Source organism: Cydia amplana, chromosome 15, assembly GCF_948474715.1.
Source record: "Cydia amplana chromosome 15, ilCydAmpl1.1, whole genome shotgun sequence".
Classification (NCBI taxonomy): Eukaryota; Metazoa; Arthropoda; class Insecta; order Lepidoptera; family Tortricidae; genus Cydia; species Cydia amplana.
Window position 1 is genome coordinate 6,492,544 of NC_086083.1, and position 21,171 is coordinate 6,513,714.

General features: G+C 41.0%; 2 protein-coding genes across 2 annotated transcripts in view; one reads left to right on the forward strand and one right to left on the reverse strand.

Moving 5' to 3' along the window:
• Positions 1–997: 997 nt before the first annotated feature.
• Positions 998–8,193, forward strand: LOC134654850 (trans-1,2-dihydrobenzene-1,2-diol dehydrogenase-like). The gene is made up of 6 exons (XM_063510317.1): positions 998–1,028; positions 2,301–2,508; positions 4,238–4,529; positions 5,296–5,542; positions 6,673–6,826; positions 8,058–8,193. The coding sequence occupies exons 2-6, from the start codon at positions 2,301–2,303 to the stop codon at positions 8,171–8,173; spliced, it is 1,017 nt and encodes a 338-aa protein (XP_063366387.1). The 5' UTR covers positions 998–1,028; the 3' UTR covers positions 8,174–8,193.
• Positions 8,194–12,059: 3,866 nt separating this feature from the next.
• LOC134654510 (protein cramped) overlaps positions 12,060–21,171 on the reverse strand; it is a 54,451-nt gene continuing 45,339 nt past the window's right edge. Inside the window, 6 exon segments of the mRNA XM_063509955.1 lie at positions 12,060–12,168; positions 14,822–14,961; positions 15,799–15,999; positions 16,975–17,084; positions 17,794–17,878; positions 18,599–18,722. Of these exon segments, the coding sequence (XP_063366025.1) occupies positions 12,061–12,168; positions 14,822–14,961; positions 15,799–15,999; positions 16,975–17,084; positions 17,794–17,878; positions 18,599–18,722 (768 nt within the window). The 3' untranslated portion in view covers position 12,060.

The following is a 21,171-nucleotide window of genomic DNA, read 5'->3' on the forward strand; positions in this document are numbered from 1 at the left end:
AACTGAGACACAATGTAATTGCACGAAAGCACACGAAAGTCAATAAACGACATACAACGACCTTGTATTGCCAAATCTCTGATTAAAATCGCTAATTAGGTAATCACAATTAATATTCGGAAATCAATGTGTCTACACGTGTTAAGGGTCGATAGGAACTGTCCCGTGGCACCGCCCGCGCGCCGGCGCTGGCGCAGCACTTGAGATTAGGTGACGTCATCAGGCTTGACCCGTGGTTTGTGCACTGGGTTCCCGACATATAGGTACATGATCAAATTGGCATCTTAGGTACGACTTTTTATTTAAAGAAGAAATAGCGTTTTTTGCGCATTAATACCAATTTTATTACATACTTACCTACTCCAAAATTTAAATTCTTGAATTAACTTAATATGCTCCGAAGGGTCCTCACGCTTTAGTAGCTGCCTCATTTAAAAAATCTGTAGATCTGTGTTCGTTATCATGACTTTCTCCAACTTTTGACCGCTTTTATTAGTGAACACAAACAGCATTATCTCAGTTTTTCGACGGCCGTCTATCAGTAAACGTGAGTATAAACTTGACTCAAAACCAAACAATTATTAACCTCAGACGTTGTCGACGCTTAAAATCCCTCCTATACCCGCATCAAAAATCTGGGTGACTCCACTTCTTAAATACATTTTAGAAACACAAAATCTTTTATTCAGATAACCCCGTAGTTGACCTTTTTATGGCCTGAGGTCACTCGACTATTATAAGAAAAAGAAAATTTGTATGTTTTCTGTACCTACGCTTTACTACCCATTTCTTTTTACCATTACGACCGCTCATAATTTTGAGTAGATACACTATAAATTTACCAAATCTGATAAATTGGGAAAAGGAACGGCTTTTGTACGCCCCAGCGTCGCCTAAGTGATCTATTCAATATTATGTCTGTGATTGTTATCATTCATACTAATTCCCTCCAACTCGACAGTGCCATATTATATAATTGAATATCAGCAACATAAGTTTAGTTTATCGCCGGTCTTCAAGCAGTAAATGTGAGTATTAACTTACACACTTTTATTTAGCTTCACTCCTTATACCGAGTGTGACCTGTAAGCCTGTAACAGGGGCAAAAGCCAAAAACTGTAGGCTGTAGTCCTCAAACTGACCAACATTTGTGTAGACTTTTAAAAATATATACAAAACGGGTTACTCACGTATTTTAAGTCGAAAACGCTAGACATGTTTCACTCCGTACCGAGGAGTATCATCAGGAGCTTGCGTCAACGGTGATGGACCGGCGCAGACGCCATAGTGCCCGTAGTCCATAATAGATATATATGCAAAGGAGAGGATGAGTTGTACGGTGATTCCTTCTGCAGTAATCTTAGGATTATAATATAATATATATATATATATATATATATACCATAAAAACAGACGCTCAACCAGTCCGTATAATTAACCGTGATAATTTCTAATCAGCGGCCTAAGAATTACTACAGTAAGGAGCAATGCGCCAAACAGAATTCAAAAATTACAAAGTTCCCATGAAAATGTTCTCGAAAGTTTTTCTCCACTCTTATTGCCTATCCAGCCATCCTTATTACAGAAAGTTTCGTTTCGAACTTGAAATAGACGCCAATGAGTGAGATTAGTGATTTGAAATTTGATTCTGGGAACTTTCGAAGTGGAAACAAGCATTCTCATGAAAAACTCCAGAAATTTTCGAAAATTTTGAGTGCTGCAACTTGCACATTGCTAGGGTAACTATAATAGGTAGGTATTCCAGAGCCTGTACCATTGTTCATAGCACATATTTTGTTAGTCAACATTGCAGCAGCTTGATTTCTTGACTAGGTACCTACTTATTTTGAAACTCGATTTTAGGTTATATTGTTGACATTGTCTAAGTGCATGTCTAATCAACAACATTTGTACAATTACGAGTGTTAGTTGTTATCAAGTTTATCACGGTAAGTAGTCTAATAGAGTAGTTTAAAACCTCTGCCGGTCTGCTGGTACCAACTTCTGCCGTTCCACTATTGAATGACGCCATCATACTTGAACATGAGAATTTTCTATTTTCCGACGATAACTTTTTGATGTCCTACCTAACAAAATTCTATCAAATTTTGTATCTACTTAAGGACCTTGGGAATCTGTTCAGGACTAAAACCTTCCCAAATATTAGAATTCTTTGTTAACACCATAAAAAGTTATCATCAAAAAACAGAAAATTCTCATATCCAACCACAAGTACTAAGGCGTCGTTCCACAGTGCGTTCCATTCCATAAATGTACGTCAGTACATATTTAATTTCCAGATGACTATCCGCTGGGGCATCGTAAGCGCGGGAATGATCGCCAATGACTTCGTGAACGCCATGAACAGCTTCCCCGGCAAGGGTGACCAAGCTGTCGTGGCCGTCGCTGCGAGGGACCGGAGCCGCGCCGAGGCGTTCGCGAAGACACACAGCATCCCCAAGGTGTTCGACTCTTATCAGGCTATGGCGGAGAGTGAGGGGGTTATCGGTAAGTTTGAACTCAAGCACAGAATAAGTAATAGTATTATCATAACATTCATAACTCAAGTGAGCTGGGGGCCGATTTTTGAATTTCGATCGCTCGATTTCGTCACTCGAAAATCGGTGAAATACGGCGTAATCCTAATTTTTAGGGTTCCGTAGCCAAATGGCAAAAAACGGAACCCTTATAGATTCGTCATGTCTGTCTGTCTGTCTGTCCGTCTGTCCGTCTGTCTGTCCGTCCGTATGTCACAGCCACTTTTCTCCGAAACTATAAGAACTATACTGTTGAAACTTGGTAAGTAGATGTATTATGTGAACCGCATTAAGATTTTCACACAAAAATAGAAAAAAAACAATAAATTTTTGGGGTTCCCCATACTTCGAACTGAAACTCAAAAATTTTTTTTTCATCAAACCCATACGTGTGGGGTATCTATGGATAGGTCTTCAAAAATGATATTGAGGTTTCTAATATCATTTTTTTCTAAACTGAATAGTTTGCGCGAGAGACACTTCCAAAGTGGTAAAATGTGTGTCCCCCCCCCTGTAACTTCTAAAATAAGAGAATGATAAAACTAAAAAAAATATATGATGTACATTACCATGTAAACTTCCACCGAAAATTGGTTTGAACGAGATCTAGTAAGTAGTTTTTTTTTATACGTCATAAATCGCCTAAATACGGAACCCTTCATGGGCGAGTCCGACTCGCACTTGGCCGCTTTTTTGAAATACGAGTGATAGAAATTTGGAATCGACTGGTATTGACCACTCGTTTTCAATTCTATTAGTAGAATTTATATGCCTAGTAGTGGAGATATAACTGAACGAAATACACGAAATCGAGCGGTCGAAATTCAAAAATCGGCCCCCTGGTGTTGGTATTATAGCGCTTATCAGTTATCACACATGGCGTGATATAAATAGATTAAGTTATCTAATGGCTTCGAGAGATTATGACATAGGATTATGATTAGTTTCTTATCCTCAAGTAATTGAAGCCGAGGGCCAACTAAGGATCAATTAATTGTTAGTGACACATTTTAATCTTAAATGTAGGTATACTGTAACCGTCCGTTACGGTTTACGGTCAATTTGTACTGGTTAATGGTCAATTAACGTCCGGCCAACACTGGTTGATGTTGGTGCCAGGGATCGGAACCGGTTTTTTGCAAAAACATAGAAATAACCATATTTTTCGAATTATTTTATACTCGAAATGTAGCACTCAGTTGTGTTTGTAGGTTACGACTTCGTATTATTAGATTGCCCAATTAGAAATGAAGTAATTAGCAAAGAACGAAAAAATACCGTTTCCGTTCCCATACAAAAAATACCGGTATCCGATCCCTGGTTGGTGCTATCCATCACCCTGCATAACAGCGAAGCGGTTCTTATGCGAATAATGGCCGCAAAACTATCCACGCGCGCCTCCGTAAACGCGCTACAGTAGCGAGGAAGCCCCATCAGCGCCCGAAAACGCATAAAGAGTTAAAAGACTCGCTTTGTAACTACAGGCATAGATATAACCTTTAACAGGCGATTTCGTCGCGTCGCTACAGGTACATGCGGCCCACACCAATTTTGGTATCTAGCCCTAGCCATAGTAGTTGCCGCGCACCACTATGGAACGGACGGTTGCTCGCGCTTGCGGTCATATCTGTCATAATAGACGTTTCGTTAGAGAGTGAATCTTCTGTACCTTATTATTTATTCAGTGCCTTTAATCACAGATGTAGCCTACATCGGCGCTCTCCACCCGGACCACTATCCGCTCGCCAAGCTCTTCCTCGAGCACGGAAAGCACGTCCTCTGCGAGAAGCCCCTCTGCCTCAACCTGAAGCAAACCCAGTCCCTCATCAACATCGCCAAGAAGAACAAACGGTTCCTCATGGAAGCCGTGTGGTCGAGGTTCGCGCCCGCGTATCTGGAGCTGGAGAAGGAGATTGCGTCCGGGAAGTTGGGGGAGGTAAAGAGGGTGGAAGCGAACTTTGGAATAACGTGTTTGGATGTTACCAGGCTGATGTGAGTTTTGAAATACACTTTATACCTTTTTGATAACTAAGTTTCCGACACACATATTAATTAAAGTGCAATAGGTTCATCCAGCAAAGTTTTTGAAAAATAGTAGCGCTTTTTAGGTCTTATATGGCATAATACTGTTGCCAAAAAATATGAATAGGTAGCCTCTCCATCTTGAGGCAATTGAGGCCTTTCTCTAGTGAAGCGTATGAGCCCTTTTGTTTTGCTGCAACGCACACAGCACAACAATTTTATATTTATGGTTTTTTTAAAGCACTGACAATCCAACCTCTAGACTGAGCTTAGGCCAATTCTTTCATGAAACCGATGCTGCCAAAAATACGGGGGTGCGGGGGGACGAGGTGAGCGAATCTCGTGCCGTGATTGGTCCGTTCAAAGACACGGACCAATCACGGCACGGGATTGACTCGAAGATGGAGTAACGCTACCGTATGTGTGGCAGAGGGGGTAGCGCGACTATGCTATGTCTAGAGGTTGGATTGTCTGTGTTTTAAAGTAACCAGCAGTGTGGTACCTACTCTAACTCTACATTTAAATATTATCCTTCGCTGCCTGAAACACAGGCATTTGTAAACCACTATTTGTCATTATAAATTCTTAGTCTTTAAGAGCAACCACTGTACTACACTTTTCTCAATAAATTATTTGTATTTGTATACCTACATGTGAGATAGGTACTGTACATTCAGGGTAGAAATAACATCCCTTTATTCCATATCTATATACTTATTCCATATCCCATTTACAGCAAAAAAGACATGGGCGGCAGTGCAGTCATGGACCTCGGAGTATACGTACTCCAATTCGCGCAACTGATATTCAAGGACGAGCCGACCAAGGTCACGGTGGTCGGAGAGACGAACGACGACGGCGTGGATATCGGGGAGACCATCATCCTGGAGTACTCGGGCGGGCGGCGCGCCGTGCTTACTGCCGACGCGACCGTCAAGATGTGGAACAAGGCCACCGTCACCGGCACCAAGGGACGCGCTACGGTCAGTACAATCTTATTTTATTTATTTATGTTAAGGAGAACCAACAGCTACAAACTTTCAATAGATAATAAGATTAAAAACAGGAAGCCAATTACAGGTACTCACAGGTAGCAGCAGGTAGTTACAAAGTATTAAATTTTAAACTAATGCTAGCACCTACGCACACACACATGCGTACAAATAGAAGCCTTACAATAGATCCTAAGTTTAATACTTAGTATATTTAACACATTCAGTGCCGAAAATTCGAGTATAGGGTATTTTATGATTTCGTTCCCAGGCCGGACGACCCGATAGTCGGGATCGCGACAGCTTTAAAAATTTTGTGGCCTGGTGCGCATGCTTGCGGGCCGTATGCTTGTTCGCCACCGACGTGGTATAAAATATATATAATTATACTTGGTCAAGCAGATCTTGTCAGTAGAAAAAGGCGGCAAATTTGAAAAATGTAGGCGCTACGGGATATCGTGCCATAGAAAATTGGAAATTCGCACCTTTTTAGGGTTCCGTAGCCAAATGGCAAAAAACGGAACCCTTATAGATTCGTCATGTCTGTCTGTCTGTCTGTCTGTCCGTCTGTCCGTCTGTCTGTCCGTCCGTATGTCACAGCCACTTTTCTCCGAAACTATAAGAACTATACTGTTGAAACTTGGTAAGTAGATGTATTCTGTAAACCGCATTAAAATTTTCACACAAAAATAGAAAAAAAAACAATAAATTTTTGGGGTTCCCCATACTTCGAACTGAAACTCAAAATTTTTTTTTCCATCAAACCCATACATGTGGGGTATCTATGGATAGGTCTTCAAAAATGATATTGAGGTTTCTAATATAATTTTTTTCTAAACTGAAGTTTGCGCGAGAGACACTTCCAAAGTGGTAAAATGTGTCCCCCCCCCCTGTAACTTCTAAAATAAGAGAATGATAAAACTAAAAAAATATATGATGTACATTACCATGTAAACTTCCACCGAAAATTGGTTTGAACAAGATCTAGTAAGTAGTTTTTTTTTTATACGTCATAAATCGCCTAAATACGGAACCCTTCATGGGCGAGTCCGACTCGCACTTGGCCGCTTTTTACTGACAAGATTTGCTTGAGCAGCTATATTGACGCCATTTGTCCCCAGGTCGAAGATCCCTTCCACTTCCCCACAACCCTGATCCACGCTGACGGCACAGTGGAGGAGTTCAAGCTGCACGACCTCAAGCTGTATTCCAACTTCATCAACAGCGCGGGACTCGTCTACGAGTCGCTGGAGGTCGCTCGGTGCATTAGAGAAGGTGAGCAATATGTCCTATAGTTCTCCGTCCCTTTTCCACTTCGCTTAGACTGATCCTTGCTGACAAGCCGTGTTTAACCTTTTAACCGCCAGCAATTTTTGATCGAGCGTGCTCGTGTCGCCACCGACAGTAATTGTACCACGCAGAGTTAGGTTGGCATAGTTACGGGAGTTATAATGTGCTGTAAAAACCAAATCAGATCTTTGTCTTATTTATCAGACTGTGGCGAAATGAGCTGGATATGTAATGTCTTATATATCAGACTCTGGCGGTTAAAGGGTTAAACTGCAAAACTTCAAACTGCCTAGTGACTTCGGTTATAGCAAGACAGAAGATGTAAAAATTCTGTATACTTTCCTCGTAATAAAAGTGAAAAACGGAGAGCATAATTAGATAATAAGTAAAACTTCTCCTTATTCTTAAGTAAGTAAATATTCTTTATTGTGCACGATACAGTAAAAATACACACTAGGAAAAAATTAAGCAGATTAAAAATAATTTACATTGGGGTTGGCAACTGTCAAAGGTTTGCATAGATGGCGCCATCATAGCTTGCACCTTTTTCTATGACATTTGGCTTAAAGGGCTGGCATCTAGGGCATTAAAAAAACAAAAAAATTACACTATTCTAAATAGGGATTAACAGGGCAAGCTATGATGGCGCCATCTGCTAAATACTTCGACCGGGCAACCCAATTGGGTATTTGACACTATTTTAAATACATTATTTTACACCATGCATATATGAAATAAAGCACCAGAAGATTAATAGAGAAACGTTGTCAACAGCTATTTTTAGACACAATTTATATTTTAAAACCCGTATAAAACTATAAAGAGTAGGTAATTTGTGACGTCACATGCCAGTGTTTCATATAAATTCCATAGCAGGAAAATCGTTTTGACAGTTCGAAAGCAGAAACTGATTTGACTAGTAGTCAAATACCGGGTCTCTATTGTTTCCCAAAAAGTTTTAAGCCATAATGTCTTGTTTGCCCGAATTTTCGTTAGTCATAATTCATTTGGTTCAGAAACGCGTCACTTTTCAGGATTACCATAAAACAAACCTAACCTAACCTATCTATACGATAACCTAACGAAAATCCTGAAATGTTAACGGTTTCAGTTTTATGACTAATGATAATATGACAAACAATACATTATGACTTAAAACTTTATGGGAAACAACGCGGTACCCCTCAAATACCCTATTGAAATGAAACTGTTCCAGGTCTGCTGGAGTCTCCGCGCATGAGCCACAGAGAGAGCCTCGTGCTGGCCAAGCTCGAGGAGACCGTGCGGAAACAGCTGGGAGTGCATTACGACATTGATGACCAGCAGTTCTAAGTTGAAACCGAATTTTTATACCTCTGTTACTATAGTCCGTCAACCAAATCTTGTCAGTAGCAATGTAAAGCAAACTAAAGTAGGGCAACACTCAAAGAGCAGTATTGCGCTAAGAAAAGCAGCAATGTACATCGAACCATAAGATTTTTTTTTCCGCTGAGCGCGCCCTGCGTACGTCAATTCAAATTGTCACTCGCGGTTTATTGAAAAAAATTGAAACATGGACGGACAATTTAAAAGCGATGTTAAAACAATGTTAATCAAAATGATGAACAAATTTGAAGATATCAAAAACAACTCCCTATACTAAAATAAAATCATATCAAAATGCAGATAATTAGATAGTGCATACATTTGTTATTTACAATATAATATGCCACTTGTTAATGTAAATTAGTGTACTGTTCTGAATGAATATGACATACCTGTGTAATTTTTTTGATTGGTATATATTGTACAATATACATATTAAAAATAAAACAACTGATATTTGGGTGTTTATTTAATTTAAAGGTAAATAAGATAAGGGGCACTTTTCGACTTGGTTGCGTTGTACACGTATATAAACCGCCATAGGTAAGTATTGTCTGAAGAGATACTTTCTACTACGAACGCCTTATATTGGGCAAGATTTAATCCTGCAACAAACATGTATGGATTAGGTAGATATTGCGAAAGAACGGCGATATAATCAAGGCTCTTAATACTGTTTAAAAGGTTTACCTTTGTAAGTAGTCACAACTGATTGCTGAAAATATTAGACATGTGGGCCTATGGACGGTTTCCAGGACACAATTTATGGTCTTGTTGGATAGATTTAGGCATACGTTTTCATTTTATTTATGCCTTTTAACCCTAAAACAAAAAAACTGAACATAATCTTAAAAGTTCGAAAGAGTTCTTCCAGTACTTGTCATAACCTCCATTTTTAGTAATGTTTACCATCAACGAGCATGATTGTACATTGTAGGCCCCTTAGCTTTGCTTATTCTTATTTAATGTATTGGTATTTAATGGTGATAGCAGAAATATCTCTTGAAACAGAAACGATTCAGAATGAAAACCAAATGAAAACAAATAAGGTGACGGCTGTCATTGACGATCCACATTCCACAGATAAAACACTGATAACACGCGTTTTGGAATTATTTGAACACAGTGTTGCTAACCCGCGATTTTTCAAATTTGCCGCCTTTTACTACTGACAAGATTTGGTTGACGGACTTTATAACCTCGTTTCAGCTTTAAAAAAACGGTGTACAACACTGATTTAAACTTTCACGATTTTTACACATTATTAAATTATACAACGGGACTTAATCGCGTATCTAAGTTTTAAGATTTACCTCCGACGTTTAAGTGCGGGTAGTTCGAAAAACTCGCGCGGTTAGACGATGCTGATGTCAACTTAAGCCAGTCTTCTCCGAGACCACGGGGACAACGCCGTCCTCGAAACGTCGGAGGTAAATCTTAAAACTTAGATACGCGATTAAGTCCCGTTGTATAATTTAATAACGGTGTACAATCTTGACATGTCTTTTATCGAAAAACGGGTCCATATTGGGTCGCATAATAATTGATTGTCATAATGTAATGTTAGGCATAAAACTTATTTCGCACAATTGTTATTGTGCTGAAACTATTAAAAGTTCTGAAAAATTATAAAAGAAACCTAACCTAACCTACCCTGTTCTACACAACCTATGCAAAATATTTTCGAAAATACTTTCTGTTTCAGTTGGAGACAAATTATGCGAAAAGAGTTTTATGCGTAACATTACATTAGGATTAACAATTATTATGCGACGAAATACGACCCCATTGAAAAACGCTTTAAAAAAATAGTTACTATTATACTTATGAAACCCAAAGAATGTAAAATGTATTGTTACATATTTGCTGTAACTTATTTTTCAAAAGTGTTTTACAATTAAAAATACAAGTCAAGATTTTTTAACTTTTTTCTAATGCTAAAAAAAACGGGGGCCGTTTATTTCTAAAATAAAATGTTATATTTACTGTTATAAATGTGTTTAATAAATCTGGGCTTAACGCCTTTCCTTAAGTCTTTCTCATATCTTCTATCCATCACTAGGGCACCTCCACGTATTCTTATTAAAATATTGATATTGATATTTATTGAAATAAAATTTTACAGCATTACAGCTAACGCCAATGCGCTGTAAAATTAACCATTTGGACGCCAATGACCGATATATCTGCACCGTAGGTTCAACGCCAAAGACCAATTAATCGGTCACATATCACAGAGCAACATAGACCTACGTGCATATGCATAAAGTTCAATTTCAGTTTTGACACTCCGGTGACCTGGCGTCAGCGTGACAGCTTTTGTGTTTGACACTGCGTCGAAAAGGTTAAGTATGTACATAATAATAAATACGAATGACGTGTTTTTATAACTCTTATCTTGGCACAGACGCGTTCCTCAACAGTATTAACTACATTTGAGGGTTACTCTTTGCAGTACCATCGCCCACACTGTTAACTGACAGTTTGTCAACCTTATTACAAAAGGAATAACGTCCACGGATGGACAGTCGAGAGTAGTGGCTGTTTGTACTACAGTTCTAACATTTATCTCGGGCAGTTGTTAAAGAAGTTTATTTTCTAGAAGGGTAGTTTTGTGACTGAAACTAGTTTATACAGCTGGGTGAAATTTTAATAACCAAGCTAGTAACATGTAATACACGTGGAAGTGCCTTTCTATCAAAAGCAGTCAAAAAGTAGTGACATCCGCTTGTATTACAAGTTACAAGCTTTTGAGAAATGGGCCCCAGTTATACTCTGCGTATAGTGACTTTATAGGTCATATTAAACAACTTTTATTATGGGACCAATGAATCTCGAAAAAAAAATTGCCTGTTTTTACATTTCGGCTCATGTGACTGGTGTGACAACTTAACAAACAACATATATAAATCAAAATATTTGATAAAAGTAATTGGAGTTGTTTCCAAAGTTGTGGTGCCTATCAAATTTACTTGAACACATTAAAGAACGTAGCAATAATATGTTCTTTTATGGTACACTGGGACGTTGGCGGAATGAAACATTGTCTATTAAAAGCTTAACTTTCATTATTTGTTCTTATTACCATAATTTACATCCTTAAAAGTATGTATATGACACCGTAAGATTGTGAACCCGTTAGTTTATAATCTAACGTAGGTTAGGTTAGGTTAGATTATAATCTCCCTACCGTCAGTTTATAATGTAACTAGCGAGATTATAATATGACGAGTGTTTATAATTTTACGGTGACATATATATTGTTATGAAACGACCCCGTATTCAAAACAGCATACAGTTCATCATAACTTAGTTTACTTATATATCTGTAAAAAAATTAAAATCTCATGTCTACACACTTGTCTCACATAGGGGCTATTCATAAATTACGTCACTTCAAATTAGGGGGGGGGGTTGGACATCGGATGATGGTAGCATGACGTAAGAGGAAACGTGGCCATTCGAAGCATGATTTTTGGATGATTTTAGGGGGGTCAAAAATCGTCAAAAATAGATGACGTAATTTATGAACAGCCCCATAGCAGTAAAGATCATTACAACAGAAAGAAAAAGTAACCTTTTAATTTTGTATATAGGTAACTAATTTTCTTCCATGTCATAATTGAGGAGTGTCTTTTCAAAAGGGCTTATTTTTGTATGATTTTCGTAGAGAAATAAGCCCTTTTGAAATGACACATATTACTATCTCGTGCTTACAGTCTACTGCAGCGTAAAATAAGCGTTATGGCCGACACGTAAAGTCCCATTTCAACTGGCCATCGTTTCTCCGATGGAAAGTGAATAAATAGTTTGATTGTAAAATAAACCTTATAGCCGTGACGTAAGGTCGGTGTTCAAGTGAGCGGCGGCCTCTCATCACTGACTTCAGCAGCGAGGTCCGCGAATTTAGCCACGTAGTCTACGCTGGACTCCGCCATAAGGGACTGCAGGTGGGAGTCCACCTGGAAATATAATGCTTGTATTAGAAAGGAAGGAAATAGGAAATGAAACTCAAGAAAAAAGTCCTAGATATCTGTTTGCTTCCATGTCTTACCTACGGCTGCCAGACATGGATTTTTGACAACGACACAAAAAATAGAATACAAGTATGCCAAAGGGCCATGGAACGGAGTACACTCAACCTAAAACTAAAAGACAGGATAAGAAATACAGAAATAAGACGAAAGACAAACGTGATAGATGCTTTAGTTCACTGTAAAAAGCTCAAATGGAAGTAGGCTGGCCATATAATACGCATGAACAGTACAAATTGGACTAGGAAAATAACAACCTGGGCAGGACCTATCAGTAACAGAGGTCAAGGGAGACCATAGACTAGGAATCCTCTAGACTGAGTTTAAAGCAATTATTTCATGAAACCGATGCTGCCAAAAATACGGGGGTGCGGGGGGACGAGGTGAGCGAATCCCGTGCCGTGATTGGTCCGTTCAAAGACACGGACCAATCACGGCACGGGATTGACTCGAAGATGGAGTAAATCTACCGTATGAGTGGCAGAGGGGGTAGCTTTACTATGCTCAGTCTAGAGGATGTCTTGTCTGTGAGGGAGACCAAAACAACGATGAAGCGACGAGATTTACAAAATTACAGGTAAAGACTGGACGAAAAAGGCAAACGACCGAGAGGCATGGAAACAACTGGAGGAGGCCTTTACTCGTTAAGAGGTCCTTAATTAAAACTAGAATTAATAAATGAATAAATATACAGGTATTTACATTGAATTCATATCTTTATAATAATATTTTTACACCGACATTTAAATTCAAATAATAATATTGTACACTAAATAATGATAATGGAACGATGCATGTATGTAAAATTAAGGAAATAAAGCCTTTTTTTTTTATTAGAATAGGCACTACGCTGCGCTCCAGAACAAAAGTAGTCGACGTAGCTCGGAAAGCGGCAAAGCTAAAGTGGGACTGGGCTGGTCTTGGCCGGAATGCCGGGTGAGCTGTGGGCCAAGATCGCCACAGAATGGCAGCAGGCCGCGACACTGATCCCACTCATACCACAAGCTGTAACTGGCCTCAGGAGAGGCCAAACAGCGTAAGTCATGTTAAAAAAAACCCAGCTCAAGACGAGGAGTTGGCAAACCACGTCGGCGATGGCGAGACGAGCTAGACTCCTTTTTAAAGGAATGGCCGGAGACTGCACGGATCGGGAAGACTGGAAAAATTGGAGGGAGGCCTTTGCCCAGCAGTGGGACATTATAGGCTCCTAATAATAATAATTAGAGTACGGAATATTACGCGAAGCTTTGCGTGCTGTCGAGGCGTTGGAGTGCTTGTTCAGATATTTATGAACACCTTGGCCGCTTCGATATATCTGATGGCGACTGTACACTGCTACTTTGGAAGTTATACTGTAGGTATTTTCTCGAGAATGACAGCATCACGTGGGGTGACATATCAGAAGTTCAAAGCGTGTATATTGCTACTGTGTCCGCTTCCTACGCCAACTACCTATAAATAAATACATAAAATAAATAAATATTATAGGATATTCTTACACAGAATAAGTCCCACAGTAAGCTCAAGAAGGCTTGTGTTGTGGGTACTCAGATAACGATATATGTAACATACAAATACATAGAAAACACCTAAGACGGGAACAAATATCTGTGCTCATCACACAAATAAATGCCCTTACCGGGATTCGAACCCAGGACCGCGGCTCACAGGCAGGGTTACTACCCACTAGGCCAGACCAGTCGTCACACCAAGAGCTGCGACGGAGACAGCGACATCGACTCCGAGGGCAGGGAGTCTGCCATGTTTGTTTATATTGCTCCTGTGTCCGCTTCCTGCCAACTGTGACACATGACGCACCTGCTCGGAGGGCGGCGGCTCCAGCTGGCCGAGGAAGGAGCTGAGGCTGAAGTCGTGCGCGCCCGCCAGCCAGCCGTCGCCCGCCAGCAGCCGCGACGGAGACAGCGACATCGACTCCGAGGGCAGGGAGTCTGCCATGTTTGTTTATATTGCTAGTGTGTCCGCTTCCTGCCAACTGTGACACATGACGCACCTGCTCGGAGGGCGGCGGCTCCAGCTGGCCGAGGAAGGAGCTGAGGCTGAAGTCGTGCGCGCCCGCCAGCCAGCCGTCGCCCGCCAGCAGCCGCGACGGAGACAGCGACATCGACTCCGAGGGCAGGGAGTCTGCCATGTTTGTTTATATTGCTAGTGTGTCCGCTTCCTGCCAACTGTGACACATGACGCACCTGCTCGGAGGGCGGCGGCTCCAGCTGGCCGAGGAAGGAGCTGAGGCTGAAGTCGTGCGCGCCCGCCAGCCAGCCGTCGCCCGCCAGCAGCCGCGACGGAGACAGCGACATCGACTCCGAGGGCAGGGAGTCTGCCATGTTTGTTTATATTGCTAGTGTGTCCGCTTCCTGCCAACTGTGACACATGACGCACCTGCTCGGAGGGCGGCGGCTCCAGCTGGCCGAGGAAGGAGCTGAGGCTGAAGTCGTGCGCGCCCGCCAGCCAGCCGTCGCCCGCCAGCAGCCGCGACGGAGACAGCGACATCGACTCCGAGGGCAGGGAGTCTGCCATGTTTGTTTATATTGCTAGTGTGTCCGCTTCCTGCCAACTGTGACACATGACGCACCTGCTCGGAGGGCGGCGGCTCCAGCTGGCCGAGGAAGGAGCTGAGGCTGAAGTCGTGCGCGCCCGCCAGCCAGCCGTCGCCCGCCAGCAGCCGCGACGGAGACAGCGACATCGACTCCGAGGGCAGGAAGTCTGCCATATTTCAATAAGGCAATTTAGACTTGAACCTAATTGCGAAGCTACTAGGGCCCGTTTCTCAAAAGCTTGTAACTTGTAATACCTTTCTAACAAAAGCTGTCAAAAAGTGACATCCGCTTGTATTACAAGTTACAAGCTTTTGAGAAACGGGGCTAGAATAGAAGCTTTGTTCAGATATTTGTGAACGCCTTTGCGGCTTCAATATATCTGATGGCGACTGTACACTGTACAGTAAAAAGTTATCGTCAAAAAAACCGGCCAAGTGCGAGTCAGACTCGCGCTTGCTGCTTGGTTTTCCTGTCATCTATAGGTAAAGAAGTATTTTGTGTATTTTTTTCAAAATTTTAGACCCAGTAGTTTCGGAGATAAAGGGGGGGGGGGGGCGGTCAGACAGACAGACGCACGAGTGATCAATGCAATATTTTCGAAAGATGGCGCACCATACCTTTGGCCTATTCTCGCCTAGATGGCGCTAATTTCAATATAATTACAAATTAACACATGTATCAGTGAAAGAATAAGGATCAAAGTCAAATGGTGGCGTTCTAACAGTTTTAATTTTCTGTCAAAAGATGGCGGTGAATTTACTGTGGCTACATAATTTGCCATGACAGTAACTCTCTATAAAATCTATACTCTTTGTTATACATATATGTCGCTAGTACTGCGCTCTAGCGGCAAAACATTGCAGTAATACTCCCTATTTCGTCATATAAAGCTGTAGTGCCACGATCCCGACTATCGGGTCGTCCGGCCTGGGAACGAAATAAAATACCCGATAGTCGAGTTTTCGGCTCTGAATGTGTTAAAAGGAGTGACAAAACAACTCACTGGCGATATCTCCCCCTTCAGCTTTCTCCTTCTCCCTCTGACTCGAGTCACTCGGCTGGCTCGGCTCGCTCGAGTCCGGCTCGTTCGTCTCGTCCTGCTTGCTCGCCACTCGTTTCTCGACCTCCGTAGCTGATATGTCGATTTTGAATTCTTTCGTGTCTTCTTTACTGTCGTACGACTCGTCTTGGATGTCTTCTTCAGCTTGAAAATAGAAAAACAAATGAATAAACACTGATTTCTGCCAGTTAACATAGCAAGGAAAACATATTTAATTACACAAACGGGTCTACCGCGATATAATTTAATTGTTTTTACCTTTTCGTTTCAGCTGAGTTGCACCAGCTGTGGTCACAATTAAATTATATCGCGGTAGAGCCGTTAGTGTAATTAAATGTAGCAAGGAAAGTTAAAGGCACAGGCCGCGTATCCAACGTGCCAATCGCTTACGCTCCGTGGCGATTGAAACGCAACTGTCACTGTTGCACTAATATGGAAGAGTGATAGAGACACAAAGCGTTTCGTTGTCGAAGCGATAGCGATTGTCAGTTTGGCTAGGCCGGCAGATACGCTTAAATAATTTAACACTCTCTATTATCAAATGTGACGTTTTCAACTAAAAGGTACTACATTGTCGGTGATTTCAAATTGAAGCTCCGACAATAAGTACCCTTTTGGTTGAAAATGGCACAAATGTTCACAAATGAGCTCATAATCAGGACGGAATATATATTAAGGCGTGTATACATAAGTATACATTAATTTATTAATTAGGAACTAACATTAGAGTTAAGAATAAATAATGTTTACTAACAAATTATATGAGTCATGTTACTTGAATTGAATAAATGAAATGAAATGAAAAAAATGAAATAAGGGAAGGAATGAAAAGATTTGCGAGGTCCTGGTAGGCTTCCGTAGCTCGATTGGTTAAGAGCAACACACGGATTGGATGCGGGTTCAAGTCCTGCCGGAAGCGTAACTTTTTCCATTTTTTCCTTTAATATAAAATTTGGAATATACATATATTAGTTTATAGTACAAATAATGCACTCAACACTTAGTTGACCCGACAGAGGTCAAACTATAGATTGAGTATAATAATTTTCATCAGTCTAATATGGTCCTTATTGTAAAGAGATAGAGTCTACCCTACCAGTACCATAGTACCAGTATCACTGTTATTACCTTCTTCAGTATCGTCCTGCGCCGAAATCGGTATGCGGCGGTCGCCGTCGTGAAAGAAAAACTGACCGTTTGATTCGCTCAGCACGTAGAATAATGACAGGCTGTAAGCAAATATCATAGACTAGGAATCCTCTAGACAGAGTTTAAAGCAATTATTTCATGAAATCGATGCTGCCAAAAATACTGGGGTGCGGGGGACGAGGTGAGCGAGTCCCGTGCCGTGATTGGTCCGTGCAAAGACACGGACGTCACACAAAGACACTTTGACTCGAAAATGGAGTAAAACTACCGTATATTTGTGGCAGAGGGGGTAGCGCTACTATGCTCAGTCTGGAGGATGTCTTGTCTGTGGCAAATATACACCTAAATCTATAGGGAATCATATTTATAGCTCACTACTTTTAAATATTTTTAAATTAACGTTTGAAATAGGGAATATTACGCTAAACTCTGCGTAGGGGGCGCCACTCCCTCAATAAGTCGCAATCTAAGTGTCTACGCTAAACGAGAGTCGAAATTTTGTTATCTATCCTCTCTATCACTCTTGCATATTCGAGCGATAAAGAGGCAGTTAGCCGAGTTTCGATTTCGCGTTTCCCGGCAAAACAAACCGCCTTGATGTATCAATGTCATATTTGATAGTCTGTGAAAACTTGTCAAAAAACAGTTTAAGGTACAGTACCTATGTATGAGTTACTCTATGGTTTACTAAAGGCGCTAGTGCTGCACTCTGGCGGCAAAACATTGCAGTAATACTCCGTAATATCCACATTAAATGTACACTTTCTTGTAGATGGAGGGTACACGTACTCGTTGGTGGATGTATGCGGAGGCTTGGGCAAGATACGCGGCGGCACCGACGGCGAATTCGGCACGATCTTTACCGGGATCAGGTCTGAAAGGCAATTAATGAACATTTATTTAACTACTATAATCAGATACTAAATGATCACAAAAATGATTTTCAAGTATACGACTACATTAGTATAGGGTAACTTTTATCTTAGACTTTATTAATTTAAACTTTATTGCACAAAATAAAAATAAAATGTACAAATGGCGGACTTAATGCCTAAAGGCATTCTCTACCAGTCGACCATAGGACTAAACAGAATGTTATAAAAATGGTGCAAGAAGAAAAGTAAGAGAATTGCTACTTAATAATTAATTATTACTTTATGAATACAATCAATAACTCTTTAATATAAGGTAATCCTCATTCTTAGCGTCTTTGCCGATAATATTCTGTATTAACAAAGTACCAATACCGAATTACCTTGCATCAGCGTCCCTCTTTAATTAACATAGGTAAAAATAGACGGGTAGGTCGGGTAGTCTATCTCGCCGCGAGATACTGTCGCGCCAATCATGTGCTACGCCTATAGCAAGCAGATGAAAGGGCGACCAACACGTGTACTCACTGCTAGGTGGGGGCAGCTTCGGCAGCAAGGGCAGCAGGCGCTGCACCACGACGCGGCGGTCGGCGGCGCGCGGCCTGCCGCGCCGCCAGCGGGGCAAATCCGACAGGGACATCGATAGCGGCGCCTGTGACCAGTGCAATCATGTGCTAGGCCTATAGCAAGCAGATGAAAGGGCGACCAACACGTGTACTCACTGCTAGGTGGGGGCAGCTTCGGCAGTAAGGGCAGCAGGCGCTGCACCACGACGCGGCGGTCGGCGGCGCGCGGCCTGCCGCGCCGCCAGCGGGGCAGGTCCGACAGCGACATCGATAGCGGCGCCTAGGACCAGTGCAAAATCAGTGTCGCGCATTTTGAACTCAGTTTCACGAACGTAGTTTCGATATGTGCGGAAGTAATTTCGTGAAATAATTAGTGTCGTGAGAGAGTGTCACAGTATCGCAGTGACCATGCCCCCGTCAGCATCGAAGCTACACGTCCGCACAGCGCAGGCTCTTTGGCGAATCGCGACACTAGTTTTTAACGTCGCATTTACACTACGAAATTAGTTGCATGACACTAATTTCACCAAAAAATCACGCAGGGCCCGAAATTGATTTGCTTTCATGAAAATTGCATCCATTACGAACATATTAAATTACACGTGCACGTTTACGAAACCAATTTCAAGCCACCATTTTCGTAATGTAAATCCCGCTTTACTATGGAGGCCGGGAAATAAGGGATTGTTGGCCAAGAACTTACAAGCCGGACACAATAGAATAGACGATAGTACCACCAGGTACCAGGTACAGTAGGTGTACCGCCCACGAATGTAATCAAAATATTACCGCGCATCTTTGAAAAAAACTTATTTGACTTTTATACGGTAATTTTGTATAAACTTCTTCAAAAAACGAGTACAGTGTAGGTGTACCAGTGTAGGTACACTGGTACAGGTTTTAAATGGTCAGCAACACGCATATAACACTCTTTGACATGCAGGCGTCCATAGGCAACGGTTATCATTTATCATTAGGCGGACCGTATGCTTGTTTGCCCCCAACGCAGTGTAAAAAAGAGTTATATAAGATTTAACACGTGTCGTGTCGTGATCGTGACGATGTATTTACACCTAACCCGAGGTTTAAGATATCGCTCGATTAAAGTAAAGATGAGATTGAATTATCTTGAACTCGATATTTGATGTCTTTTGTGTCAAAACATTACTCGACGATTGTCCCATAATATTTATTTGTTTAAATACTCCCATCTCCCCCTCCATATTTTCCCCCATTCCTATTTTTTTCTCAATTATTTTCAAATGAGCCAAACACGGGCGCAGTTTGTAAACAAGCTGTCATCATCATGAGTATAAATTTAATTCTAATAAAACTGTTTTTATTATGTAACTATACAAAGTAATAAGTAAATTGATAGCAATAAACTTACATTGTATAGATTATATTTTTGTGTTATACCTACTTACTCATCAGCTTGTAATTGTAAAACTTGTTATAAACAACATATACCTTAATGATAAGATAACGTCTACACGTGAAACAGCATAATTATATGTCTGCACGTGTCTTACTGAAAATTATATTCACACTATACAGATACGCCAGCCGCTCCGGTGTGCGAGAGAGACCGCGCTGTGCACGCACATAGCGATGTCTCGCTCGCACACCAGAGCGAGGTGCGGATTTGCATTTAATGTGAAGACCGCCTATCATCTATTCATACTTTATACATACCTGATATCTGAGATATATACTGGGTCAATCAAATCTTGTCAGTAAATAGGAACAAAAAAACTATACTCATCCTTTTCTTTCGGGTGATAGTACTAGTGTAAGACAAAGACAGTATGATTCTCTCTGTCTATGTTTGAAATCAAACAGACCTTTGACACACTATATATTCCTACTTTTAAGAGTACTTGATTACACATTATGAGTTAAAATTATCCTGTGGAACTTCATTAATGATGTCTTTAAAGACGATCTTGACCTTAATATGTCAGCTCTCGACCAAGTTCAAATCATTATTTTTATAGCGGAATCATACCGTATATTATAGTCGGAGTTTATTACCGTGGTCGATTAATTACTAAATTTACATAATAATTAGTCACGTACATACATTGTGCAGTCCACACGATAAAATACGCACGAGGCCATGCACTTGGCGAGGATTAGAAGCCTATGGAGGAACCTGGTGGCCTAGCCAAGGTGCCAATCGCTTACGCTCCGTAGCGATCGAAACGCAACTGTCACTGTCACACTAATATGGAAGAGTGATAGAGACACAAAGCGATTCGACGGCGAAGCGCAAGCGATCATCACCTTGGCTAGGTCGCCTGTACGGATATGATGGTCGTTCTTGTCTACGTGACAGCGTGATAAAACGGTGTCCGTCACTTTCTTTCCCACGGTGTTAAACAGTGACAGTTATTTTATCACGTGGATAAAGATGGATAAAGCTATCCATAATAGGCTGGCTGGTCTCCAACAGAAGGACATGATGTCACAATCCTCAGCATTGAGGCACCGATTGTGACGAAAATAGTGTACAGTCACAAATCATCTCAAAAATATGTCCCATAGTTCTTATGTCAGCGAATTAAGAACAACTTATGGGACATAAAAAAAAACGAGAAAAGAAAACTTTAAAAAAAAATCTTGTATGGAGGATCCAAATTTTAAATATTCGGTAGCAAACCCTAAAACGTAATTGAAAATTCTGAAAAAAATCCACATTTGTTTTTTAGTCGAATATAATAAATTAA